General features: G+C 45.6%; 1 protein-coding gene across 2 annotated transcripts in view; it reads right to left on the bottom strand.

The window, feature by feature from the left end:
• The window catches only part of PDPN (podoplanin), a 28032-nt gene extending 5505 nt beyond the window's left edge, over nt 1–22527 (bottom strand). For both annotated transcript variants that reach the window (XM_032607031.1, XM_032607040.1), the window contains exons 1-3: nt 22221–22527; nt 3902–4035; nt 818–947 (exon numbers count right to left, since the gene is read on the bottom strand). In XM_032607031.1, coding sequence (XP_032462922.1) covers nt 818–947; nt 3902–4035; nt 22221–22509 — 553 coding nt within the window. In that variant the 5' untranslated portion in view covers nt 22510–22527. The remainder of the gene's footprint in view (nt 1–817; nt 948–3901; nt 4036–22220) is intronic.
• Nucleotides 22528–23258: the final 731 nt, after the last annotated feature.

Below are 23258 nucleotides of genomic sequence, written 5' to 3'. Positions count from 1 at the left end.
TCCTTATGTTTGCTTTCATTTAAAGATGAAAACACCTAACTATATAAAATGATTATAGAAAACTGCTTGAGTTAGCAAGCGCTCATGGCAGTTATTAGAGGATTAGTTCCTCTTCTCTTCCACTCCTATCTACTACAAAATAAGGTATATTTTAAAAATATCCCAAACAACTGAATTTCTCTTAAGAAAGTGCTGGAAATAGGAGGCTCTTTTCCCTCCTGCTAAGTTGTAATGGCAATGATCTTTCCTCATGCTCATTAGTGATGGTCTAAACCTCATAATAATGACAAAGACTCAAAGTTACCCTAAAGCGTTTCACCTCATGGGGTCCCATTCACTTCGCTGCAGGTACCAACTGTGAATCACAAGCACAGCCCCAAATCCCGGTAAGACTGGTTTAGAGTAGATTCTTGCTTCATTGTGTACAGACATGAACTCAGTGTAAGGTGGTAAACGTCAGCATAGATTCTACTAAGATTTACATAGGTTGGCTTACGTTTCACGCTTTTGGGTGTCAACACAAAGCTCTTAGTGTGGCATGATATCAGGTTAGGGTCAGCAATATGACACCCGTAGCTACCTAACTTGCCCTTGTGGAGGCATTATCACTAGTTGTCATATAAGGTTAGAAAGCTGTGGTCAGCAAACCAATAAATAAGAATTCTGAAATTTGTATTTCACAGAAAGCTTGGTTCAAACTTAGGGTTGCATTCCAATATGTGCCCCATTGATTATTATATTTGTTCCTGGATTTTTTGGAATACACTGATTATGGCAAAAGAAGATCAACCCCTACTGGGGTGTCTGGTTTTCTTACCCGGGGACGGACGAGTTGCCACATTCAGGGTTGTGGTGCTCTGGCTTTGTCCTTGGGAGTGGGCTGTGCTTTCTGCAGTTGGCAGGTCCTCTTTGTGATCCTCTGTTGTGCTCTTTGCTCTTGTCGGCATCTATTGGAGATGTAAATGAGGCAAAACAGAAATAAAACCTAATGCTTTATACTCTGCCTTATAACAGAAATGGATTTAAGGTGGCATAAATGTATAAGCTATATGATGACCTGAATTTAAAGTGGAAACGAAAACAAACATAAAGAAACAACAAGAATGGGGATAGGAGTAAAATCCTGAAGTAAATGCCAAATGTTTAGCACGCTGACTTCCTAAGGTCTAAACTCTTCAGAAAATACTGGGGCACGAGGCATTAATTCTTTCTCTTCCTTGAACTTGAATGGCACTTTTCCCCTGTAACATTTATTTGGCACATACTATGTTGTATTATTTTTAATGCCCTTCCTTCCCCAGTTAGAGCGATAGTTAGCCTTTACTAAGAGCTTACTATTTGCCAGGCCCTCGAAATACCTTCTCATATACACCACAAAAACCCCTAAGTAAATTCTATTATTAGCCCTATAGTATGAATCAGGCTTAGAGAGATCAGATAATATGCCCAAGCTCACAGAGCTAACAAGCGACAGAACAAGACTTGGAAATGGTTCTGCTGACTCCAAAGTTCACGCCAATGGAGCATTCAACAGACATGCTTGTGAGCACAGGCAACGAAAACAAACATAGATCAATGGGGCTATACATCAAACTTAAAATCTGTGCATCAAAGGACACAATCAACCAGAGTGAAAAGGCAGCCTACGGAATGGGAGAAAATATTTGCAAATCATATACTTTAATATCTGATTAAAGTATACAGAACTCCTACAACTCAATGACAAAAAAATCAAATAACTTGACTTAAAAAAATGGGCAAAAGGACTTGACTTCCAGTCTTTTTTTTTTTTGGCTGTGCCACACAGCATGCAGGATCTAAGTTCCCTGCCCAGGGATCAAACCCATGCCCCCTGCAGTGGAAACACAGACTCCTAACCACTGGACCACCAGGGAGTTCCCTGGGCAAAAGGACTTGAGTAAACAAATCTCCAAAAATGATACGCAAGGGCCAAAAAACGTACAAAAGACGCTTAATATCGCTAATCATCAGAGAAAAGCAAATCAAAACCACAATGAGATTATTGCCCCACACCTGTTAGGATGGCTACTATCAAAAGAACAGAAAATAACACGTTGGCAAGGATGTGGAGAAACTGGAACCATTGTGCACTGTTGGTAGAACGGTTGCAATCACTACGGAAAATAGAATGGAGGTCCTTAGAAAAATTAAAAATAGAACTACCATATGACCCAGCAATCCCACTTCTGGGTGTACACCCAAAAGAATTAAAAGCAGGGTCCGGAAGAGATATTTGCACAACCATGTTCATAGCGGCACTATTCACAATAGCCAAGAGTTAGAAGCAATCCAAACAGATGAAGAAAACGTGTACATACGATGGAATATTATTCAACCTCAAAAGGAAAAAAAATCCTTACACATGCTACCATATGGATGAACACTGGGGACATTATGTACAAGCATGCTGAAATAAGTCAGTCACAAAATATCCCTGCATGTGATCACGTACATATAATAAATATCCCTGCATGTGATCACGTACATATAATAAATATCCCTGCATGTGATCACGTACATATAATAAATATCCCTGCATGTGATCACGTACATATAATAAACATCCCTGCATGTGATCACGTACATATAATAAACATCCCTGCATGTGATCACGTACATATAATAAACATCCCTGCATGTGATCACGTACATATAATAAACATCCCTGCATGTGATCACGTACATATAATAAACATCCCTGCATGTGATCACGTACATATAATAAATATCCCTGCATGTGACCACGTACATATAATAAACATCCCTGCATGTGACCACGTACATATAATAAATATCCCTGCATGTGATCACGTACATATAATAAATATCCCTGCATGTGATCACGTACATATAATAAATATCCCTGCATGTGATCACGTACATATAATAAATATCCCTGCATGTGATCACGTACATATAATAAATATCCCTGCAATAAATATCCCTGCATGTGATCACATACATATAATAAATATCCCTGCATGTGACCACATACATATAATAAATAGCCCTGCATGTGATCACATACATATAATAAATATCCCTGCATGTGACCACATACATATAATAAATAGCCCTGCATGTGACCACATACATCTAATAAATATCCCTGCATGTGATCACGTACATATAAATATCCCTGCATGTGATCACATACATATAATAAATATCCCTGCATGTGACCACATACATATAATAAATATCCCTGCATGTGATCACGTACATATAAATATCCCTGCATGTGATCACATACATATAATAAATATCCCTGCATGTGATCACGTACATATAATAAATATCCCTGCATGTGATCGCGTACATATAATAAACATCCCTGCATGTGATCGCGTACATATAATAAACATCCCTGCATGTGACCACGTACATATAATAAATAGCCCTGCATGTGATCACGTACATATAATAAATATCCCTGCATGTGACCACGTACATGTAATAAATAGCCCTGCATGTGATCACGTACATGTAATAAATATCCCTGCATGTGATCACGTACATATAATAAATATCCCTGCATGTGACCGCGTACATATAATAAATATCCCTGCATGTGATCGCGTACATATAATAAATATCCCTGCATGTGATCGCGTACATATAATAAATATCCCTGCATGTGATCGCGTACATATAATAAATATCCCTGCATGTGATCGCGTACATATAATAAATATCCCTGCATGTGATCGCGTACATATAATAAATATCCCTGCATGTGATCACGTACATATAATAAATATCCCTGCATGTGATCACGTACATATAATAAATATCCCTGCATGTGATCACGTACATATAATAAATATCCCTGCATGTGATCACGTACATATAATAAATATCCCTGCATGTGATCACTCACCAGAGCTGTCAAGCCAGCAGACTCATGGGGCTCTCCACTGGCACCTGGTGTCACCATGTAATCTTCCACACCCAGGGTCGCCTTGGTATTTTCCACACCTGTAGTCATGTCATCTTCTGGCCGGACCGTGCTGCCTGAAAAGGAAAGACTGAGTCAGACCTCGACGTGGAAATCATGTGGGCAGACCAAACTGGTCAGCTTCAGTCAGATTCTTTTCTTTTCATTTCTTTGGGGTATTTTTCCTTTTTAGGGGGGTTGTCATTCTGGCTTAACACAAACCATTCTACATACATACTACTGCCTGGTTATCTCCATTGTAAAAGTAAGGAAGATGGGCATATAAAAACGTGAAGCAGGCAGCCCCTCCCTGGTATCCCACTGAGGTATGCTGGATGGGGGGTGTACACCTTGCCTTTTCAATAATGAACCTGATTCTTCCTGGTGCCATTTCATACAATGAATTAATGCATTCCGGTCAGTAGAATATCATTTAGACCTAGAAGAATAACCTGGAAAGATTTCTAAAAATGCTAATTAGCAGGCTCTATCCCACACCTACTGAATCAGAATGTCCAAAAGCAGGTCCTCCTTCTTTTTAAAATCAATCTCACTCTGCATTTCATTTTGAGACCGCTGTCTGCTTGAATGATTAGAATCACTGGCTCTGACCACAGACCTCATAGATGACACAGAGTTCAACCTCCTCTTTTATGGCTGGGGTTATCGCCTCCAGGGGAGATCAGTAATGTACTTAAGGATGCCCAGATAACCAAGAGAACTTCTAGTGCACCCAGAGCTGTACTAAAGAGAGACCTCACAGCCCCTGGCCCTGGTTTTTCTGCATTAGCACTAGATGAATGACCCTGTGTGCCAATGAGAAAGGTTTCCAGAGGAGGAGGGGATGGGTGGGGTGGGATTGCAGGTTGAATTCCAGGAGTCGGGAGAGAACTAGAAGTGGCCTCTTCACCCTCTACCGCAATGGTCAGAGCTAATCCTGACCTGGTAGGAGCACCATCTCAACTCACCAAATAACCCTTCACAAGTTAAAGCAAATCTGACTCATCGGTCATGGGTTCCCTCTCCAGACTCGAGTGGCTCTGGAAGAAATTCCATGACTAACTGCAGTTGCAAAATAAGTGAGCACACAGCCCAGGAGCAAGAGCGAGGGGGTGCTTGGAGACTTACGTGCTTAACTGAAGGGCAGATGTTCATATCTAGACAGTGCCTAAGTGAGCAATCTGGCCCTTGCCTTAAGATTCCTTATTCTTCCCATGCTTAGATGGCTCAGCCAAAGTCACAGCTAATAAATATCTGATCACAGCTTTTTTGCTGATGCAGAGAGGAAGGAAACCTCTAGAGCAAATTCTCTTGTTCCATGAGCCTTGTTTTTGCACTGAGGGTCCTAATCCAGTGTTGCCAATCGACGTTCTGGATGAGCCTCCCGAGCATATGCATTTATTTTTCATCTGGGGTGGGGGGAAGGGCTTTCACTAGTTAGCAACAACTGAATACCTCAGTGCCTGCAAATGGATCGCCTCCCTTTTTGGCTGGTTGCTGGGGGCTCCTGCTAAGGATTTATGACCATGATCTCAGCAAATGTTGAATGTATTTTTTTTTTCTTTTGGCTGCGTTGGGTCTTCTTTGCTGCGCTCGAGCTTTCTGTAGTTGTGGGGGGTGGTGGCTTCTCTTGCTGTGGAGCACGAGCTCTAGGTGCGCGGGCTGCAGTAGCTGTGGCACGCGGACTCAGTAGTTGTGGCACATGGGCTTCAGTAGTTGTGGCTCGCAGGCTCAGTAGTTGTGGCGTACGGGTTTAGTTGCTCCGCGGCATGTGGGATCTTCCCGGACCAGGGCTCGAACCCGTGTCCCACGTATTGGCAGGCGGATTCTTAACCACTGCGCCACCAGGGAAGTCCCGAATGTTGAATGTAGCTATCAAGCTCAAGGGGGAATATCCCTTTGCTAGGCAAGCAGTCTTTATTAAAAAACTAAGCATCCTATTTTCTTTTCTTCCACTCCTGGTTTGAACTCAGTTAACAGACCATCCACTTAAAAAATGTTTTCTGGAGTGTTCAGCAAAATCACTTACTATATGGCATCCTCTAACTTTAAAAAGCAAAATCAAACCACCCTTGCGTCAAACAAATTAAGTACTGAATGAAGTTAGTTTGAATTCTTTCATAGAATGTTCAGTTCATTGAAAGCGTAACTTGATAAAAACTCCTTCTTGTTCTTTTCTACTCTTGGCCCACAGACCCAAGGACTAAAATTGCTCTGAACAGACAAAGGACATTTTATGAATGACACTCATGATTAAGAGGCATTTCTTTTGTCTCACTGCCCTGGAGTTCTTTTTGCTCCATGGGAAAGTTGATCTTTAACAAGAGATGCTCAATTCTCCCTCTCATTATTTCAGCTGAAGGCTTTCCTGGGTGAAGGGTTCCTACGAGCCCAGCTGCTGAGTTTCCAGCCAGCATTTGACATCCTTTTCTCTTGAATGGTGAAATTCAAATCATGTATTGATGCCTTTGCTCCCCAATCCTTTTTTTCTTCCTAAGACACGCGTGTGCACAGGCAACACGCACAACTGTTTATATAAGTGCAGCGATGAACCTACAATAACAGAGTCTGTTCTGGAGCGGTGTCCCCTTATGCTCACATGAACACCTTTTTCCTGCCACACCCAGCCTCCTCCAGCCTGCCGGTCAGAACCAATGGAAGTTTCCAAATACAGCTGTAAGGCATCCATTTGCTTTGGAATCTGTGTGTGTGTGTTATTCTTTAAAAAGGTACTACCTCTAAGAAGATGATGTGATAATTTGATTTGATCTTAAGGTTTCTAAGTTTGAGAACAAATGAGCACTGAAGAGATGCTTATTGGGATAAAAGTGTTAATTATGAATCATTCTTATCTTAGCATTAAAGTCTAATGGCTCCAAAGAAATTATTCTAGTTTCCATACATTTATGGGATGGCATTTCTTTTAAAATATTTTAGAATTTGGATGGAATATTAAACCACACTCTTACTGTGACTGCCTTGCAACAGTCCCAAATTCTTGATTAAAAGCCTTTGTGTAAGTGTTTTCAGTTTTGTGGTTTCATTTACACTTCTCTGATTTGTGCTGGTGAGTTGTTCCATCTGTTTGCTGGCCGATAGGAGTGTCTTCTCTTGTGACCATTTTTCTCTTATGGTATTCACCTTTTTAAATAATTTTTAAATGCTCTTTATGCCTTAAGAATGTATTCTTTGGAATAGATGCTACAATCATCTTTTTTTTTTTTTTTTTTTTTTTTTTTTACTAATTGGCATGTCTCTTCTGTAAGTGGCAAGGTCCCTCACTAGTCAAACTTATTAAGCTTGTTTTGTCCCTCTGATGTCACACTTACAAACCCTTCCTCAAGATTATGTAAATTTCATCTATATTTTCCTTAAGGTTCTTTCTATTTGTCTTGTGTTCATCTCAAAGCGTGATGTAAAATGGGAATATAAATGTGATTTTCCCCCAAGGATTAAACTGTCATTGCAATAACTCCTCTTTTCCTCTCTGCTTCAAAACTAGCTCTCAATGAGACAAATGGTTTCTTCCAAATACTGTGTCAGGGTATTGGGAGAAACCTTTAGCACAAGGACCAGCCTAAATGACCTGGGCACTGCCATCTGCCCCCATGCCCCCTACATTCCGCCCTCTGTCTGCAGACTCTTTCCAGAACTGATTCCTAAATCTGTGTTCCCCTCGCCACGATCTCCCTCTTCCTCTCCACATCAGCTGACCGCCGCTGAGCTAATTCTGTGCCAGGGATGTAGTTAGAATAAAACAGGGTGCAGAGAGCAAGCACAAGGAGAGGGCGCCACACTCGAACAGAAGTGCACTGACATCTTTCTGAGTCGCAGGTTCTGCTGAGGGCAGGAGGTACAGCATTACAGCACACCCTCTCTCCCATTTGTTCAGCAATGCAGGGTTTACGTGACGTCTTCAGGCTGACTTTATATCACAAGGTGGGTTGCATTGGGCATTTTTGTCCCCATTGATCAGATGAGGAAGGTGAGGTTGACAGAGGCCCTCCTTGACCAAACCTTAGTGAGGCTCCTCTGAGCCCTCTTCTCAATGAGACCATGGCCTTGGGCTTCCGTGTCCATCATTGCAGAGTCCAGTTTCAGCAAGAACCCTGCTAAGTTCAGGTTAGAGACAATCTCTCGACCCCTCGATATGTGATCAAGTTCCCCATCTCCCACCTTTGATGTTTAAGTCCCTGGACTGCCTTTAGCAAGAACCCTGTTAGGCCAGTTTAGCAAGAATCCCCCTACCCTTGAGGTCTCTTCTTCATAATTTTCTATCCACTGCCCCTCACTCTGCTCCTTAGCTACAAATCCCCAGCTGTCCTTACAGTATTTGAAGTTGAGCCCCATCTCTCTCCCCTACGGCAATAGTCTTTTTTTTTTTTTTTTTTTTTTTTTTTTTTGCGGTATGCGGGCCTCTCACTGTTGTGGCCTCTCCCGTCGCGGAGCACAGGCTCCAGACGCACAGGCTCAGCGGCCATGGCTCACGGGCCCAGCCACTCCGTGGCACATGGTATCTTCCTGGACTGGGGCACGAACCCGTGTCCCCTGCATCGGCAGGCGGACTCTCAACCACTGCGCCACCAGGGAAGCCCCACGGCAATAGTCTTGAATAAAGTTTTGCAGCTGTTTGAACGAGTGCCAGAAAAACTTTCTTTAACAAGGTCAGAAGTTAAACGATTTGCCAAGTCGGCCTGGTCAGTGAGTGGATGCAAAGCCAAGTGTTTTGCCTGCTCATTGGCCCCAAGACCCTTTGGTGACTCTATGGCAGCTGTTGCCTGGAAAATGCCCACCCATCCTGGGTTCTGTCATCCTTCCTCTTCACCCCCACCCTCATCCTCCCTTAAATTATAATCCTGTAAAGAAGACGTGGAACATATATACAATGGAATATTACTCAGCCATAAAAAGGAACGAAATTGGGTCATTTGCAGTGAGGTGGACGGACCTAGAGTCTGTCATACAGAGTGAAGTAAGTCAGAAAGAGAAAAACAAATATGCTAACACATATATATAGAATCTAAAAAAAAAAAAGGTTCTGAAGAACCTAGGGGCAGGACAGGAATAAAGACGCAGACGTAGAAAATGGACTTGAGGACACGGGGAGGGGGAAGGGAAAGCTGGGACGAAGTGAGAGAGTGGCATGGACATATATACACTACCGAATGTAAAACAGATAGCTAGTGGGAAGCGGCCGCATAGCACAGGGAGATCACCTCGGTGCTTTGTGACTACCTAAGAGGGGTGGGATAGGGAGGGTGGGAAGGAGACGCAAGAGGGAGGGGATATGGGGATAATGTATGCATATAGCTGATTCACTTTGTTATAAAGCAGAAACTAACACACCATTGTAAAGCAATTATACTCCAATAAAGATGTTAAAAGAAGATTAACATAAGATTACATTAACAATGAAAAATGTAAATTATGCACCCAAATAAATTGAATTATAGTATCCAATGTCTTCATAAAAAAAAAAAAATATTATAATCCTGGTTGTCGGAAGCAGTTGCTTCCTTGGGCATCTCACCTTCTCTTATGAAATCCCATCCGTTAGAATCCCCCAATCAAGTTATATAGTGACTACAACCTCTGTTTCCTCAAATGAGTCCCCTTCTCGGACTAGGCACCCAGAAGTGGCATGTTAGAAGTCAGGTGTGATCTGCCTTACAAAGGCTGTATTTCTCAGAGCAGAGGTTCTCTTGCTTCTACAAACAAAGGCAGCAGCAACGATGGAGACTGGAGCTTTCCCGAGGTTCACCTCTATCTCCTCGAATATTTACTGCACACCTACTAAATGCTGGGCCCCATTCTGGGCACTGGAGACAGAGGCGTGAACCAGGTGAGGTCTCCACCCTCGTGGACTTGGGTACTGTTGTGGTGGAGTGCGGGTGCTCACAACAAGCAGACAAACGGGGGAAAATCTCAAGATAGAGCTCCTGCACCCCACCCCCGCTTCAGATCCCTGCTCACAGGGCGCTTTCTCGGGAGGCCTTCCAGACCACCCATGGAGATCAGTACTCCCCTCCCCACACGCTAATATTAGTGAATATTTGTATATTCACTGATCGACTATCCCGCTAGAACATAAGCTCAGTAAAGGCTGTTTCACCTCAATGTCCCCATTGCCTACGATACTGGCAAAGGGGAGGCACAGAGTACGTATTTGCTGAATGACTGAGTGATCTCCAGGTAGGTGAAGAGCTGGTCTAACTAACCCTGAAGCCCAGAATGAGCTTGGAGCACCACACACTCCAGAAACAGGGTGATCAGTGTGGCTGGATGGTAAGAAAATGAGACCCGGGAGGTGTGGAGGGCCAGTCTGGTGGAACTCTGTAAGGAAGGGGTCTTGATTTCAACTGGAGTAGAAAGGAAGCCAGGAGATGATCTGAGTGGGGGCAGGACATAACCCCAGTCCCAGGAACCACTCTTATTGCCATGGAATAGATGTGGGTGTCGGGTATGGTGCCGGCGTCAGACGGAAGCTGAGAAATCACTTAGACTGTTGTCCAGGCAGAAGTGGGTGGTGTTTGCACCAGGACAGAGCAGTGGGAAGGGAAAGAACTGGACAGGTAATGGCTGGAAGGCATCTGAAGTCATTACCCCAACAATCAGAAATAAATATGAAACCTCAGCGGCGAGACTTCATTTTACCATTTGCTGCAGCTCTGTGCATAACAACATTTATTTTATTTTTTTAAGTCTTTTATTGAATTTGTTACAATTTTGCTTTTTTTTTTTTTTTTTTTTTTTTGCGGTACGCGGGCCTCTCACTGTTGTGGCCTCTCCCGTTGCGGAGCACAGGCTCCGGACGTGCAGGCTCAGTGGCCATGGCTCACGGGCCCAGCCGCTCCGCGGCATGTGGGATCTTCCCGGACCGGGGCACGAACCCGCGTCCCCTGCATCGGCAGGCGGACTCCCAACCACTGCGCCACCAGGGAAGCCCTTGCTTCTATTTTATGGGTTTTGGGGTTTGTTTTGTTTTTTTGGCCGTGAGGCATGCAGGATCTTTGCTCCCCGACCAGGGATCGAACCCTCACCCCCTGCATTAGAAGGCACAGTCCTAACCACTGGACCACCGGGGAAGTCCTGATAACATTTAGAGTATGAATCGGTGAACTGAAAAGAGAAGGATGTTCCCATATGATGCTGAGTCCTTTACTGGATTTCACCTTGTTTTATCAGGACAGCCACAGAAGTCTCCTACATAAGTTTAGGTAAAGAGCCTCTGCCCCATTTCCATCTCCACATAAGGAAGAAGTTCCCTGTGGTCCTCTTTCTGCTGACCTGAAGCTTCAGAATCCAACAGTTGGAGATTAAAGTGGGAAAGTTGATTTTAAAAGAAGTCAAGCTGAGTTACCCCCAGGGTTTCAAAGAAAACCGGTGGTGTTAGCCAAATAGATTAAGGCATCTCTCATGTTGTCTGGCCTTGGAATGATTTTTGTGGCCATCGAATGTAGAATGCTCTTTTTCTTTTCTTGCAACATGCTAGGAAGTTCTGAATTTTCCCTGTAGGAGAAACTGTAAGATAACTGACAAACAAATAATCCCAATTAAATTTGGGAGAATGTAATGCTTTTAGGGGGAGGTCAAAACATCTATTTAGAAAACAAAACCAAAAATGCCTGCTTCTGTTTCTTTGCCCAGACACTGGCTTTTATACATTATTTTTCTATGTCTCAAAACTGTGCTCAGAAGCCTGAAAGTAAACACACCCCACACTGCAGAGGGGTGTCAACCTCCAACATTATCCAACATTCTGCAGACCACCCACCGTGATCACCGAGATAGTCAGATCTTTGTACAGCCTTTCATCTCCATTCAAGACATCCCCAGTTTAGCTGTTTGATGGCACTCCTTTCGTTACCATGATGTGGGTTTCTGCAGCCGGAAGAAAGGTGTTCGGACTTTGCTTTTATTTACCACATCTTTCGAGTGACCCCTCTGGTCCCATAGGCTGGCCCACATCCTCACTTGTACAGAAGCCTTTCTGTGGAATATCGAAAGCCATTTGCCTACCCAGACCCTCAACTCCTGGCAGACCCCAGGTTGTGGTCAGTACAATCACTGATGTGGCCTGTGGGCTTCCCCACCTACCTCCACCCCTTCCAAGGATCCTGGTAAATTGCTTACTGGATCACAGTTTGGCTGTGGAGAATCTAGGCAACTCCTAGAAGTCTGGCCACACCACTCAGTACCCCACAGGAACACATGTGCTCTTAATTTTCCTCCAGGCCATACAATACAGCCTCCAGCCCACAGAGTCCCATATTCCCCATGCCTGGCACCATGGTTAAATATTTAGCAGATGTTTGCTGAGTGACTGACTGAAAGAGTACACTTACAGTCAAGTAGGAGATTTCTTTTGAGTTCTCCCTTACCTTATAATATTCCTACCACCGTCCACCCTGCTTCACCCAAGAATTGTTAAATGCCTTCCCCTGATGAAAGAGACAGCAGAGCTGAAAACAGGATGCTCCCCCTATGAGGATGGACTTTGCTGCTCTGCCATTTGATTTTTAATGAGCAGCAGCCTGTCCACTCATTGCATCCGGTCCTGTCGGTCCCTGCAGGCTGAGGCTGAGACTGCCCGCTGTCGGCATCGGGGCTGTGTGCCTCTCCCAGAAAAAATCAAGAGAAACATGTCAAGCCTGCAGAGATCAGACAAGCGTCACTAGTTCCTCTAGGGAAATCAGAAGAAATGCTACCCATTAAGACTTGGAGCAGGGAACATCCCCTGGCTTCAGAGAAGGGGAGGTTATGCTCAATGCCCCAAGGGGCATTTTTCTTTGACCCCTCTGGGTCACCTACCAAAGCTGGAGGCAGCGTTCTGAAAGTCTCTGCTGCTGAACATGGCAATAAAGAAAGGAGAGGGGCCAGAGATGGCTGGGGACTCCTGTTTCATTTCAGAAGCAAGGACTCACACCACTCACTGGCAGGTGGAAGGTGCAGGACACGCAGTCCATAAGACAGGTCTCCCAACCACATCCATTCTCTTCCCTTCGATGGGGGAAAAGGAATTGAGACCTAGTGCGTACCCTTCACAAATCTTCGCAATCAATCTCCATGACCATCCACGAGGTAGGTATTTTAATAATGGCGACTATTTTATAGGAGAGTGTGTACAACGTTGTGCCAAGCACTCTCTTTTGATCTTCACAAAAGCCTTGCAGACTGACATCATCCGCATTTTGTAAATGAGGACGGTGGAGCTGAGAGTAATCTACCCATGTAGCCAGCAAGGGGTGATGCAGGGCTTACACATCAAGATCTGTCAGACTCCAAAGAAATGCCCAGCTCTAACCACTCCGTTACACAGCCTTTCTGTGTATTGGTTACTTTTCCACAGCTCCCACTCGTTCTCCTCCCCGACTCATCTCCACCACTGCCCACCCAAACCCTACGTACTTTTCACAGCCCAGGGAAAACACCTCTTTCTTCAGAGCCCACTCGCACCCTCCCGAGGTGCCAGGAGAAAGTAATTTCCTCCAAATTAGCACAGGGCTTGATAACACCGCATTCACGACTTTCTCCCTACTAAGCATTTATCAATTTATCAAACTTCTTGAGGGCAGCGTTCCTTTCTGCTGTAAGTCTATGGCCCAGCCGCTAGCAGTCTCTGATAACTGAATGAATGAATGAATGAATATTTACACTTTTCAGGACTCAGGAGAATGAATCAACTTACCCACTCACCCCAAACTCAAAGAGGGCTCAGGACCCTTCAAATGCCAAAACTCGAGGCTGTTGGTTACAACCTCAACCAAGATTACTCAACCTGGGGAGAGGTTTCTCTCTTGACCAAGAGCGGAATGTTCTCAGTAAAAAGAGGAAATGAGTTCACAGTTTTGTGGACTGGAAACAACACCTCTGTAATAACTTTTCTGGAACCTGGCAGGGGCCGCAGTCCTGCATCAAGAGGCCACTCCTAGGGTGGACCGCTTAGTACCTGAATAACCAAACAACTAAAGCGGGCTTTAGAAGCGCTGGCCTGGAGCACAGCATCTCAATGGGATGATCGGGTGTTTGGGAAACACTCACCATCTGCTCGGAAACTGAGCTTGTGATTCACGCAGGGCTGTCAGCTGAGCAGGCCCTGATTTTGCAACAGTGAAAAGAGAAGCCCCTTCGGCTCTGACCTCACCCTCCACCCATGCACAGACATCCTCCACAGACAGTCCAGCTGTGAGCCCAGGAGGATGGGGCCCTACAGGAATGTACAGTATGTAGCTGTGTTTCCACTATCTGCCCTTGGCCTTGAGCCTAAGCCTGTTTCTTCTGAGCCTCCTTGCCATCCTTCTCCCTTGTTCCCATGAATGGGGAATTCAGGCAGCAAACTTTGTGTCCAGGGCTTATTTCTGATGCCATTTTAGTTGCGATCTCCCCAGGTACCCATCAGATACATCAGATTGGATGTCTTACTTATACCTCAAACTCACTGTGTCTATAAGACAATGCATAACCTCCTGTTCCTTCTCATCACATTGGTTCCTAATCTCTCATCCCTCCAATCTGATTTCTATCACCTGCCTTCTTGTCATTCCTGCCAAACGGATTGGGCCACTGTGTTTCTTCCCTCTTCCTCCTGCCAGATGTTTACCACGTACCAACCATATGTCTTTTTATTTATTTATTTATTTTTTTGCGGTACGCGGGCCTCTCACTGTTGTGGACTCTCCCGCTGCGGAGCACAGGCTCCGGACGCGCAGGCTCAGCGGCCATGGCTCACCGGCCCAGCCGCTCCGCGGCATGTGGGATCTTCCCGGACCGGGGCACGAACCCGTTTCCCGTGCATCGGCAGGCGGACTCTCAACCACTGCGCCACCAGGGAAGCCCCCCATATGTTCTTTTAAGCACTGAATAAGACAGGTCCTGCTCTCTTCTCTAAAGAGCAAGAGATGTACACAAATAATTAAAATACAGTGATAAGAATAGCCAAAGTGATCTTGGAAAAGAACAAAGAGAAGGACTCACACTTCCCAATTTCAGGACTTACTACAAAACTACAGTAATCAAGACCATGTGGTACCAGCATAAGGAGAGATGTATAGATCAATGCAATAGAACTGAGAGTTCAGAAATAAACCCACACTTTTATGGGCAATTGATTTTGACACGGGTACCAAGATAATTCAGTGGAAAGAACTGTCTTTTCAACAAAACGGTGCTGAGACCACTAGATATCTTCATGCAAAAGAACGGCGTTGGACCTCTATTTCACACCATGATTAATTCATTAAAAATTAATTTCAAATGACTCAACGACCTCAGCGTAAGAGTTAAAGCTATACAGCTGTTGGAGGAAAACATAAGAGTAAATATTTGTGACCTTAGATTAGGCAATGGTTTCCTAGACAAGACACCAACAGTACAGGCAACAAAAGAAAAAAACAGATAAATCGGACATCATCAAAATTTTTAAAAAATTGTGCTTCAGTGGATGCTATCAAGAGATTGAAAAGCCAGCTCACAGAATGGGAGGAATATTTGCAATTCATACGTCTGATAAAGGTCTAGTATCCAGGATACACACAGAATTCAATAATAAAAAATGACAACCCAATTTTAAAATGAGCAAAAGAGACAAATAGATATTTCTCCGAAGAAGATATATAAATGGCCTTTAAACACATGAAAAGAAGTGCAACATCATTGGTCATTAGGGGAATGCAAATCAAAATTATAATGAGATACCACTCCATACACACCAGGATGGCTACTATTTAAAAAAAAAACCACTCAACCAAATAGAAAATAACAAGTGTTGGCAAGGATGTGGAGAAATTGGAACCTTTTTGCGTTGTTGGAGGAATGTAAAATGGTGCAGCTGCTTTGGAAAACACTTTGGCAGTTCCTCAAAAAGTTAAACATAGAGTTACCATAAGACCTGGCAATTCTACTCCTAGGGACATACTTGAGAGAAATGAAAACATATGTCCACACAAAGACTTGTACATGAATGTTCAGAGCAGCATTATTCATCGTAGCCCCAAAATGGAAACAACCCAAATGTCCATCAATGGGTGAATGGCTAAACAAGATGCAGTATAGCCATGTCATAGAATATTATTCTACCATAAAAAGGAATAAAATTCGGACTCGTGCTACAACGTGGATGAACCTTGAAAACACCATGCTAAGTGGAAGCCAGACACAAAAGACCACATATTGTATGATGACATTTATATGAAATACCTAAAATAGGCAAACCCATAAAGACAGAAGGCAGATTAGTGGTTGCTAGGGGGTGAGGGAGGGGGAAATGGGAGCAGCTTCTAATGGTGTGGGGCTTTGGAGGAGGGGGTGATGAAAATATTCTAATAGTGACAGTGGTGATGGTTGTACAACTCTCTGAATATACTGAAAACCACTGGATTGTTTAACGTAAAGGGGTAATTTTGTGCCATGAGAATTACATATCAATAAAAAATTTTAAAGCAGCGATGAGTGGTGTAAGAGGTGAATAAGAAGAAATCAGAAAATGTGGAAATAAGAAGAAATCTGGAGATACTGAGCTACAAGTCTTGCTGGCTCTTATTGCCCCAAATCTGGTCTCATGCCCCCTTCTTCTGTAACCACACTTAGTCTCTTTATCTCCTGACTCTCCCCCTCCCCCAAGACTAGTCCCATAAACTAGATTCAACCCCATGTGGTGTCCTTGTCATTAAGTTTTCTTCTGGCAATCACTATTCATGGCCCAATCTGCTCCCATTTGCCTCTTGCCTACAGAAAAAGGTCTACCTCCCACTCAACACGGACTCAGCCTTCTCCCTGATTTCCAGCCCTCCCCAACTCATGACTCCATGACACCCACGACTCCAGCCAGCCTTCATGGCTTTTCCCAGCCCTGGGTGCCTGCCCACACCTCTTCCCACACAAACTCCAGGTTGTTCTAATCTCCACACATTTTTCCAAGCAGTCTTTCTTGCCAGGATTGCCCTTCCCTGCCACCCTGCCCAACGAACCCCACCATTTTTCACAGCCAAGATCAAGTCCCATCTTCCCCACAAGGGTTTTTCCAGCTCCTGAAGCCCACAAGAATCTCATCTCCAAACTAGCAGCAGCAGGTAATGGTGTGTGCCACGCAGGACATGACTTTTGTGCAGCCTTGTCTGTATACACCACACACACACCTGCCTTGCCTCTCTGTGTGAGCTGCAGCCCCATTGTGTGATTCCGTTCTAACTCTTAAAGTTCCTAATAACATGTGTGCTCTATAAATGTTTAAGGGAGCAGGGATTACGTCCTTTAGTTAGGTGCCCCAACGTCAGTCTAGTTCTTCAATCTGAATTATGTATGCAACAAATAACAAGTGGACTTACTGCTGTAAAAGTTAACTTGAAATCAACCTGCTGACGTCTCTGAGTGTCCTTGGCGGCCACGACCCTAAGCACAGCTGGCTGTTGTCCTGAATGTTTCGGAGTGTGGGCTCTGGGGTTGAGCTGCCTGAAGTGAAGTCTCACCATTGCTATTTTCTAGCTCTGTGTCTGTGTGTGAGTGACTGAAGCTCTCTGAGCTTCTTTACCCATCTGTAAAATACAAATAGTTCCTACCTTGTAGGTCTGTTGTGTGGATTAAATGAAATAGGGCTGGGAAGGCACTTGACACTAAGCACTCAGTAACTGTCAGCTGTTATTATACAGTTACTGCTACGAATACCACCCATGCAGAATCTAGTTCCTTAAGCTTTACAGATTCAGAAATTTCATCTGATTACAGGGTGATCTAGCTCAGACGAAACTGTTTCACCCTAGCCAAGCTCATAAGAGGGCAGGAAGTCAAATAGCTTATTTAGAATGGGAAATAGTTTCCCAATGCTTTCTACCCATATTTGCTATTCAAGGTGCGCCCTTCTCAAGAGTGAAATACCTGAAATGCTGTCTGGCGCAGATAGAACAAAGTCTGGGGTGAAGCAATTGGGTGGAATACATTTCCAGACTGTGAAAGAACAGGGATCCCTAATTCACAGGAGCCCTACAGCCACCAGATAAGACATCTAGCATACTAGCTGTTAGCAAGGATAACGTTTGCCTTGTCTGACTCACAAAGAAGTTAGTAAGTAAATATTTGTTAAATAAATGCATTCCTTGGGTAAGGCAGGTTTCACGTCATCTAGTCCTTATTCCTTTCCCCTCCCTGTCTAGATTCTAGGCAAACAGACTCCCTTCTCCTCTGGGCAGGATACCATTCACTGGATCACAGCTTTGCTTGTATTAACTGAGTTTTACTCACCCAGATGGAGACAGCATGATGAACGACAGGAAATACTTCGTTCTCATCAGTAATATGTTGACGCATCTTCTAGTGGCCCTTCCCCACTTCCCACCTATATTCCATATAACTGTCATTCCCCTGCCTGCTACAAATGTGACAATGACAATGATTACCTCCCCCGCTCCGGGGGAGGGACCTCAGTGACCTCTCTCTACTGCCTGGAGCCCTGGAAGCCCTGACCCTCTGGACAGAGGTGAGAGCACACCTTCCTCCGGAAAGGTGATTATCCTATCGGTAGGTTTGTTGTTTTTTTGGTTTGTGGGTGTTTTTTTTCCCTGCATAGAATTTAGTGTTGCCCTGACAATTTCAGGTTGTCAGACAACTGGGTGAATGAGGTGGGCAGGTCTGCAAATTTCCCTCTGAACTTAGCTCGATTCCCCTCAAAGAATTAAACCCGTCTCCTCTGAGCAATTCCCGAGGCAAAGACACTCGGCCAGACGAAACGGTGGGAGAGCCCAACCATCCTCACCTGTTGAAGTTCAAGGGAATGCTTGCCATGGACCAGCCGCCGTGAGCAGTCTGGTTGGCGGGCACTGGGGTGAGACAGAGGGAAGGAAACAGTCACCTCACTTTCCTGCTTTGGAGAAAGTTGGCAGAATTCCGGTTGTTCCCTAACCTGGCTCCATCTCAGATAAAATGCCTGATCGCTTTCCTTTCCCAAAAAGTTTTAAGACATCAGTAGGGAAAGATTCAGAACTCCAATCAAAAGGTACTTTTATCTCCTGCCCACCCCACGGGAATCCTAAGACTTATCTCAGTAACCCACCCGCTCCCCCCAATCATTCGATTCTCTTCCAGCAAAACACTCTCACTGGATATTTCTTTGGAATATCCAAGGAATGGCAGATTCCTCGGAGAGCCTTACAGGATCTGATTTAGCTTTCTCAAGTGAGTTTCAAAAGGGTACTGCCAAGTATGTGAGCCTTTTCTCTCTACATCCTCCCCTGTAATATTTCCACAAGTGGCAACCTGGCATGCCTGCTCTTAGAAGCCAGAAATATGACAAATATTCAGATAAGCCAGTGGAATTTAAAGCACACGTTCGTCATTTTGCTGGTGAGGACTGAAGTGCATGCTTTACGCTAGGTGTGCCTCCCCCAAAAGTCAGGATATGATGAATTACTATTTGGGGAATGAATTAATGAATCCTATTTTAAGGTACTGTGACATCTTCATGTTTAAAGGAGTATTATGGTAAATATTAAATGTGTAGAACTTTTTATACCTTAAAAATTTTTGTTTTCATGTTTAAGGAGTTTAGAGAAAGGTTAAACTTTAATTTCAAGTTCAACCTTCTCCTTTTTTTTCAGTGTGTAATGTAGCAAAAAAAAGCTTGAGGTTTGGAGTTAGGCCCATTTTTTGAATCCCAGTTCTGGCATATTCTGAAGATAATAATGTATAATTCAAGGCCTTGTGATGATTAAATGAGGGAACTGTGACATTCCTAGCACATGGTGGGGGATGGGAAAGGGAGAGAGGTGGTGTCCTTCCTACTTGGCCACACCATCCACTGTCACTCCAAGGTCTGGGGTCTCTGTAATTCTCGGTATAGAGTTACTCACCGGCCTCTCATTACGGAGGCCAGAGGAACGAGAAGGGGCTGTGTACCTCTGCTCAGCCTGGGTTCCTCCCTATTTGCCATGTCCCAACTTAGCCTTCTTATGCTTGGATACTTTTTAAAAATGTGCTTTTCTGTATTAAATGCTATCTTGGATCTCATACGCCAAGTGGAATGGATAGCCTCCGTCACGAAGGCTCTAACAGACCTGAGATGCTTTAAATGCAACAAAAACTCTTAGCAACTTGTGAAGATTTCCGAGCATCCGAAACTGGCAAGAGTTTTGGGGAAATCACAGGGTAATTTGTTCACCGCATGATTAATCCTGAGTGGACTGGTCCCGGAAAAGCACGTGTGGGTTTTCAGCAAGCAGCAGCCCTCAGAATTTCACAAAATAAACGACCTCATGAAGAGGCCCGTGTACGTGTTTTGGATGAAAGTTCAGAGTGAGGGTAGGGCCTGACAAAGGAGGAAAATGCCAGATGTGTGGACAGCAGAGCTCCTCTGAATCCACTAACATCCCAAGAGACAACACGTGGGACCAGATTATACAACTGAACCAGATTATAACACTAGATGAGGGAAGTCCAGTGGGGAGTAGACTTCTATGACAAGGATAATAAAATTCATCACCATAATTACCCCCAGCCCAGCTCCCCAACAAGAGCCCACAATGGCTCAGCTCAAAGAAGTTATTCATCCATATTCAAGTTGCCTCACTCATTATGCTCAGACAAAACCTCCTTCTGGGCCTCAAATCCTCGCCAGCAACCCAGCAACTCTGCATTGACACACAGCCCCCGGGGAGGGGTCCGGGGATGCTTCTGTCTTTAGCAATCGAGTTGCTAGTACTAGGGGTGGCTGGTTTTTTTCAGACAATGTTTACCACTTCTTTTTAGGAGTACCTTTGATACTCGGGGCTGTCTTTAAGATAATTACGGCTAACCCTTCCCCGGGAGAAAACAGAGGATGCCGCCCAGCGGCCGTCTTTCCTGGGCAGAGCTGGGATGCGGCTCAGTTTGGGGGCCTCCCACACCTGGCCCCGCTGAGCACAAAATGTTGTCATTTGCACACTGTCTTGCCAAAAAGGAAATGTAACTGAAACGCAGAGCCATGTATATCGCCCTGGAGAGAGAAGTTCCAAAGATAGGACTGCCACGAATAGCTCCCGGCCCTGCAAAGAGAGCAGCTCAGTTTCCCCGAAACAGACGGGCCTGGCAGAGGGTAACAGACCGTATATCACTTCCCTAGGGCTGTGGGTATAATTGTCTTTGTGTGGAGTCCTCCCTCAAACCCCTCCCTTCGAGCAGGATTCTTCTGGCACCAGGCTTACCTCCATCCTCAATCTGGAAAATGAAAAAGAGTTTAATTTCCTCAACCTCCAACTCCAAAGATCACAAGTTAGCTTACAACGCCTTGGACCACTATTCAGTGAGCAACTACTGTGGTGCCAGATATTGTTTGGCTCTCGGGATCAAGGCGAAGACACAGCTGTGTCCACGGGAGCTTATACTCTACTGTGGAAACGGATTAAAAATAAAAACCCAAGAAAAATTAAACACTGACCAATGTGCATGGATGCCAGAAACACAGCACACTGAGCCAGGAAGAGGCAAGATGAGAAGAAGATGTAAGAGAAAGAGGAAAAGGGGAGGAGATGATGCAGATCATGGGCAGGCAGAGCTCCCATCATCAGATCCAGTGGAGCGAGGGTCTAAGGAGTCACCAACACTCAGTCATTGGCGCTCTTGGCCAAGTTTGACACATGGCCCCGAAGGAACTTAAACCTAAATGTTCACGATAGGCCTTCACGCACTCAGGACCCTCCACTTCAGTCCTTTCGACACACACTATCCTCTCTACAGAGGATAACGGAGGCCTCTTCCAATGGGTCTCCGCTGGTAGGGTCCTGGGTGTGTCCAGCGTGCCCTCCTACAGGGTATAAGACCTGGCAGCCCCCCAGAGGGAGACAGTCGCAGCACAGGGGAATTCCACCCCCGGCCCCTGTCCCTTCCGATTCCTTGGGGTCAGTTTCTTCTGAGGCCATGGGCGGTCCTCCGATACACAGCCACGTAGGAAAGCCCAGCGCCGCCAGTGGAAGGCTCCTGGCGGCTACCCTTCCACTCTATCTCTCAGGAGCCGTCAGGGGGTGGGCCGCCACCGAGGGAGACCCCCTCTGCTCCACACCTGCTGCCTGTGGATTCGGGATCTCCTCCTGGCACCCCGCTCAGCTCTTCCTCTGAGACCTGGCACCAGCAAAGCCGCTGTCTCTCGTTCTCGCGGGTCCTCCGGACTCGCGCGCACACATACACTGCCAGCTCCCCTCTGCTCTCCCGGGCAACCTCAAATACCAGGCCCGGGCATTCCCGCAAGTCCCAGCTCGCTCGTCCCCACCAGCAGCTGCAGGGAGCCCCGCCTGCTGGGTCTTACCATCTGCCAGGACCCAGAGCGATGCGCGTCCCAAAACGAAGAACAGAACTGGCACCTTCCACATTTTCTTAGTTGACTTGTTCTTTGCGGGGCCGAGCAGCTCGTTTCTGTGCTGGGGGAAGATTATGAAACAGCCAGAGGCCCTCGCTTGATGGAGCGAGAGACTGGGGGCTGGAAAATGCGGGGAGCAGAAGTCCCAGCGCGGGAGGGGTCCCCGAGTTCCTTCGCCCGCAGCGTCAGCCGGAGGAGCAAACTTTGCAGTTGGGAACTTTCGGATCAGAGTCGGCATTTATCTCTCCCGACGAGGGCGAGGGCGGGGACAGCCCGCGCGGTAAGGTGGTCCCAGTTCGGGGCTCCCTAGGACCGCCCCCTGCCTCTGTTTGGCCAGCGCGAAAACGATGACCTCAGGCCAGGTTTAAAGTTACAGGGCCGCGGCTGCGGGGCGCTGCCGGCACGCGCGGAGGGCCAGAGCCCCGGCAACATAGGCTTTTATTCTGTTCCCCGATAGGAGGGAAAGGGGGCGCAGGCAATAAGCGATTTTTTGGGGGGTAATTTTTAAACATCATTATTCTCTTTTTTAAGAGTAAGGCACAAGATTAGGTTTTTCTTCTTAGAAGTAAACTGTTCCTTGTGCGGCCAGTCATTTTAGAACCAAGCAAGGGATTGTTCTTGTAAATATTGAATTTGATGGCTTTAAAAAAAAGAGCGGCCGTCCTCCTCTGGGTGAGCCAGAGGCGGTTCGCGCTGGTAAATCGCGCCCTTGTTCAGGGGCCGCGAGCGGGCGGGCTCCCGGGGAGCTGCCGGAGAGAGCTGGCTGGGAGCTTCGCAGCCCCGGTGGCTTCGGCAGGTTTGGAAAAAAGGCTGAGCGCGAGATCCGCCTCTTCCTACTTTGGATACAGCGCTGCGGTGCTGGGGCCCAGGACAGACCTGCGCAGTCGGTGGGGCGCAGCAGCCCAAGGATGTCAAAGGGACCCACCTGGTCACCAACCTGTGTCCACTTCCAGCTGGGGCTCGTCCCCTTTAATCCTGGACCTTGGC

This window comes from Phocoena sinus, chromosome 1, assembly GCF_008692025.1.
Source record: "Phocoena sinus isolate mPhoSin1 chromosome 1, mPhoSin1.pri, whole genome shotgun sequence".
NCBI classification, from domain to species: domain Eukaryota; kingdom Metazoa; phylum Chordata; class Mammalia; order Artiodactyla; family Phocoenidae; genus Phocoena; species Phocoena sinus.
Note: the sequence above shows the minus strand (reverse complement) of the source record. Positions and strands in the feature narration are given on the sequence as shown.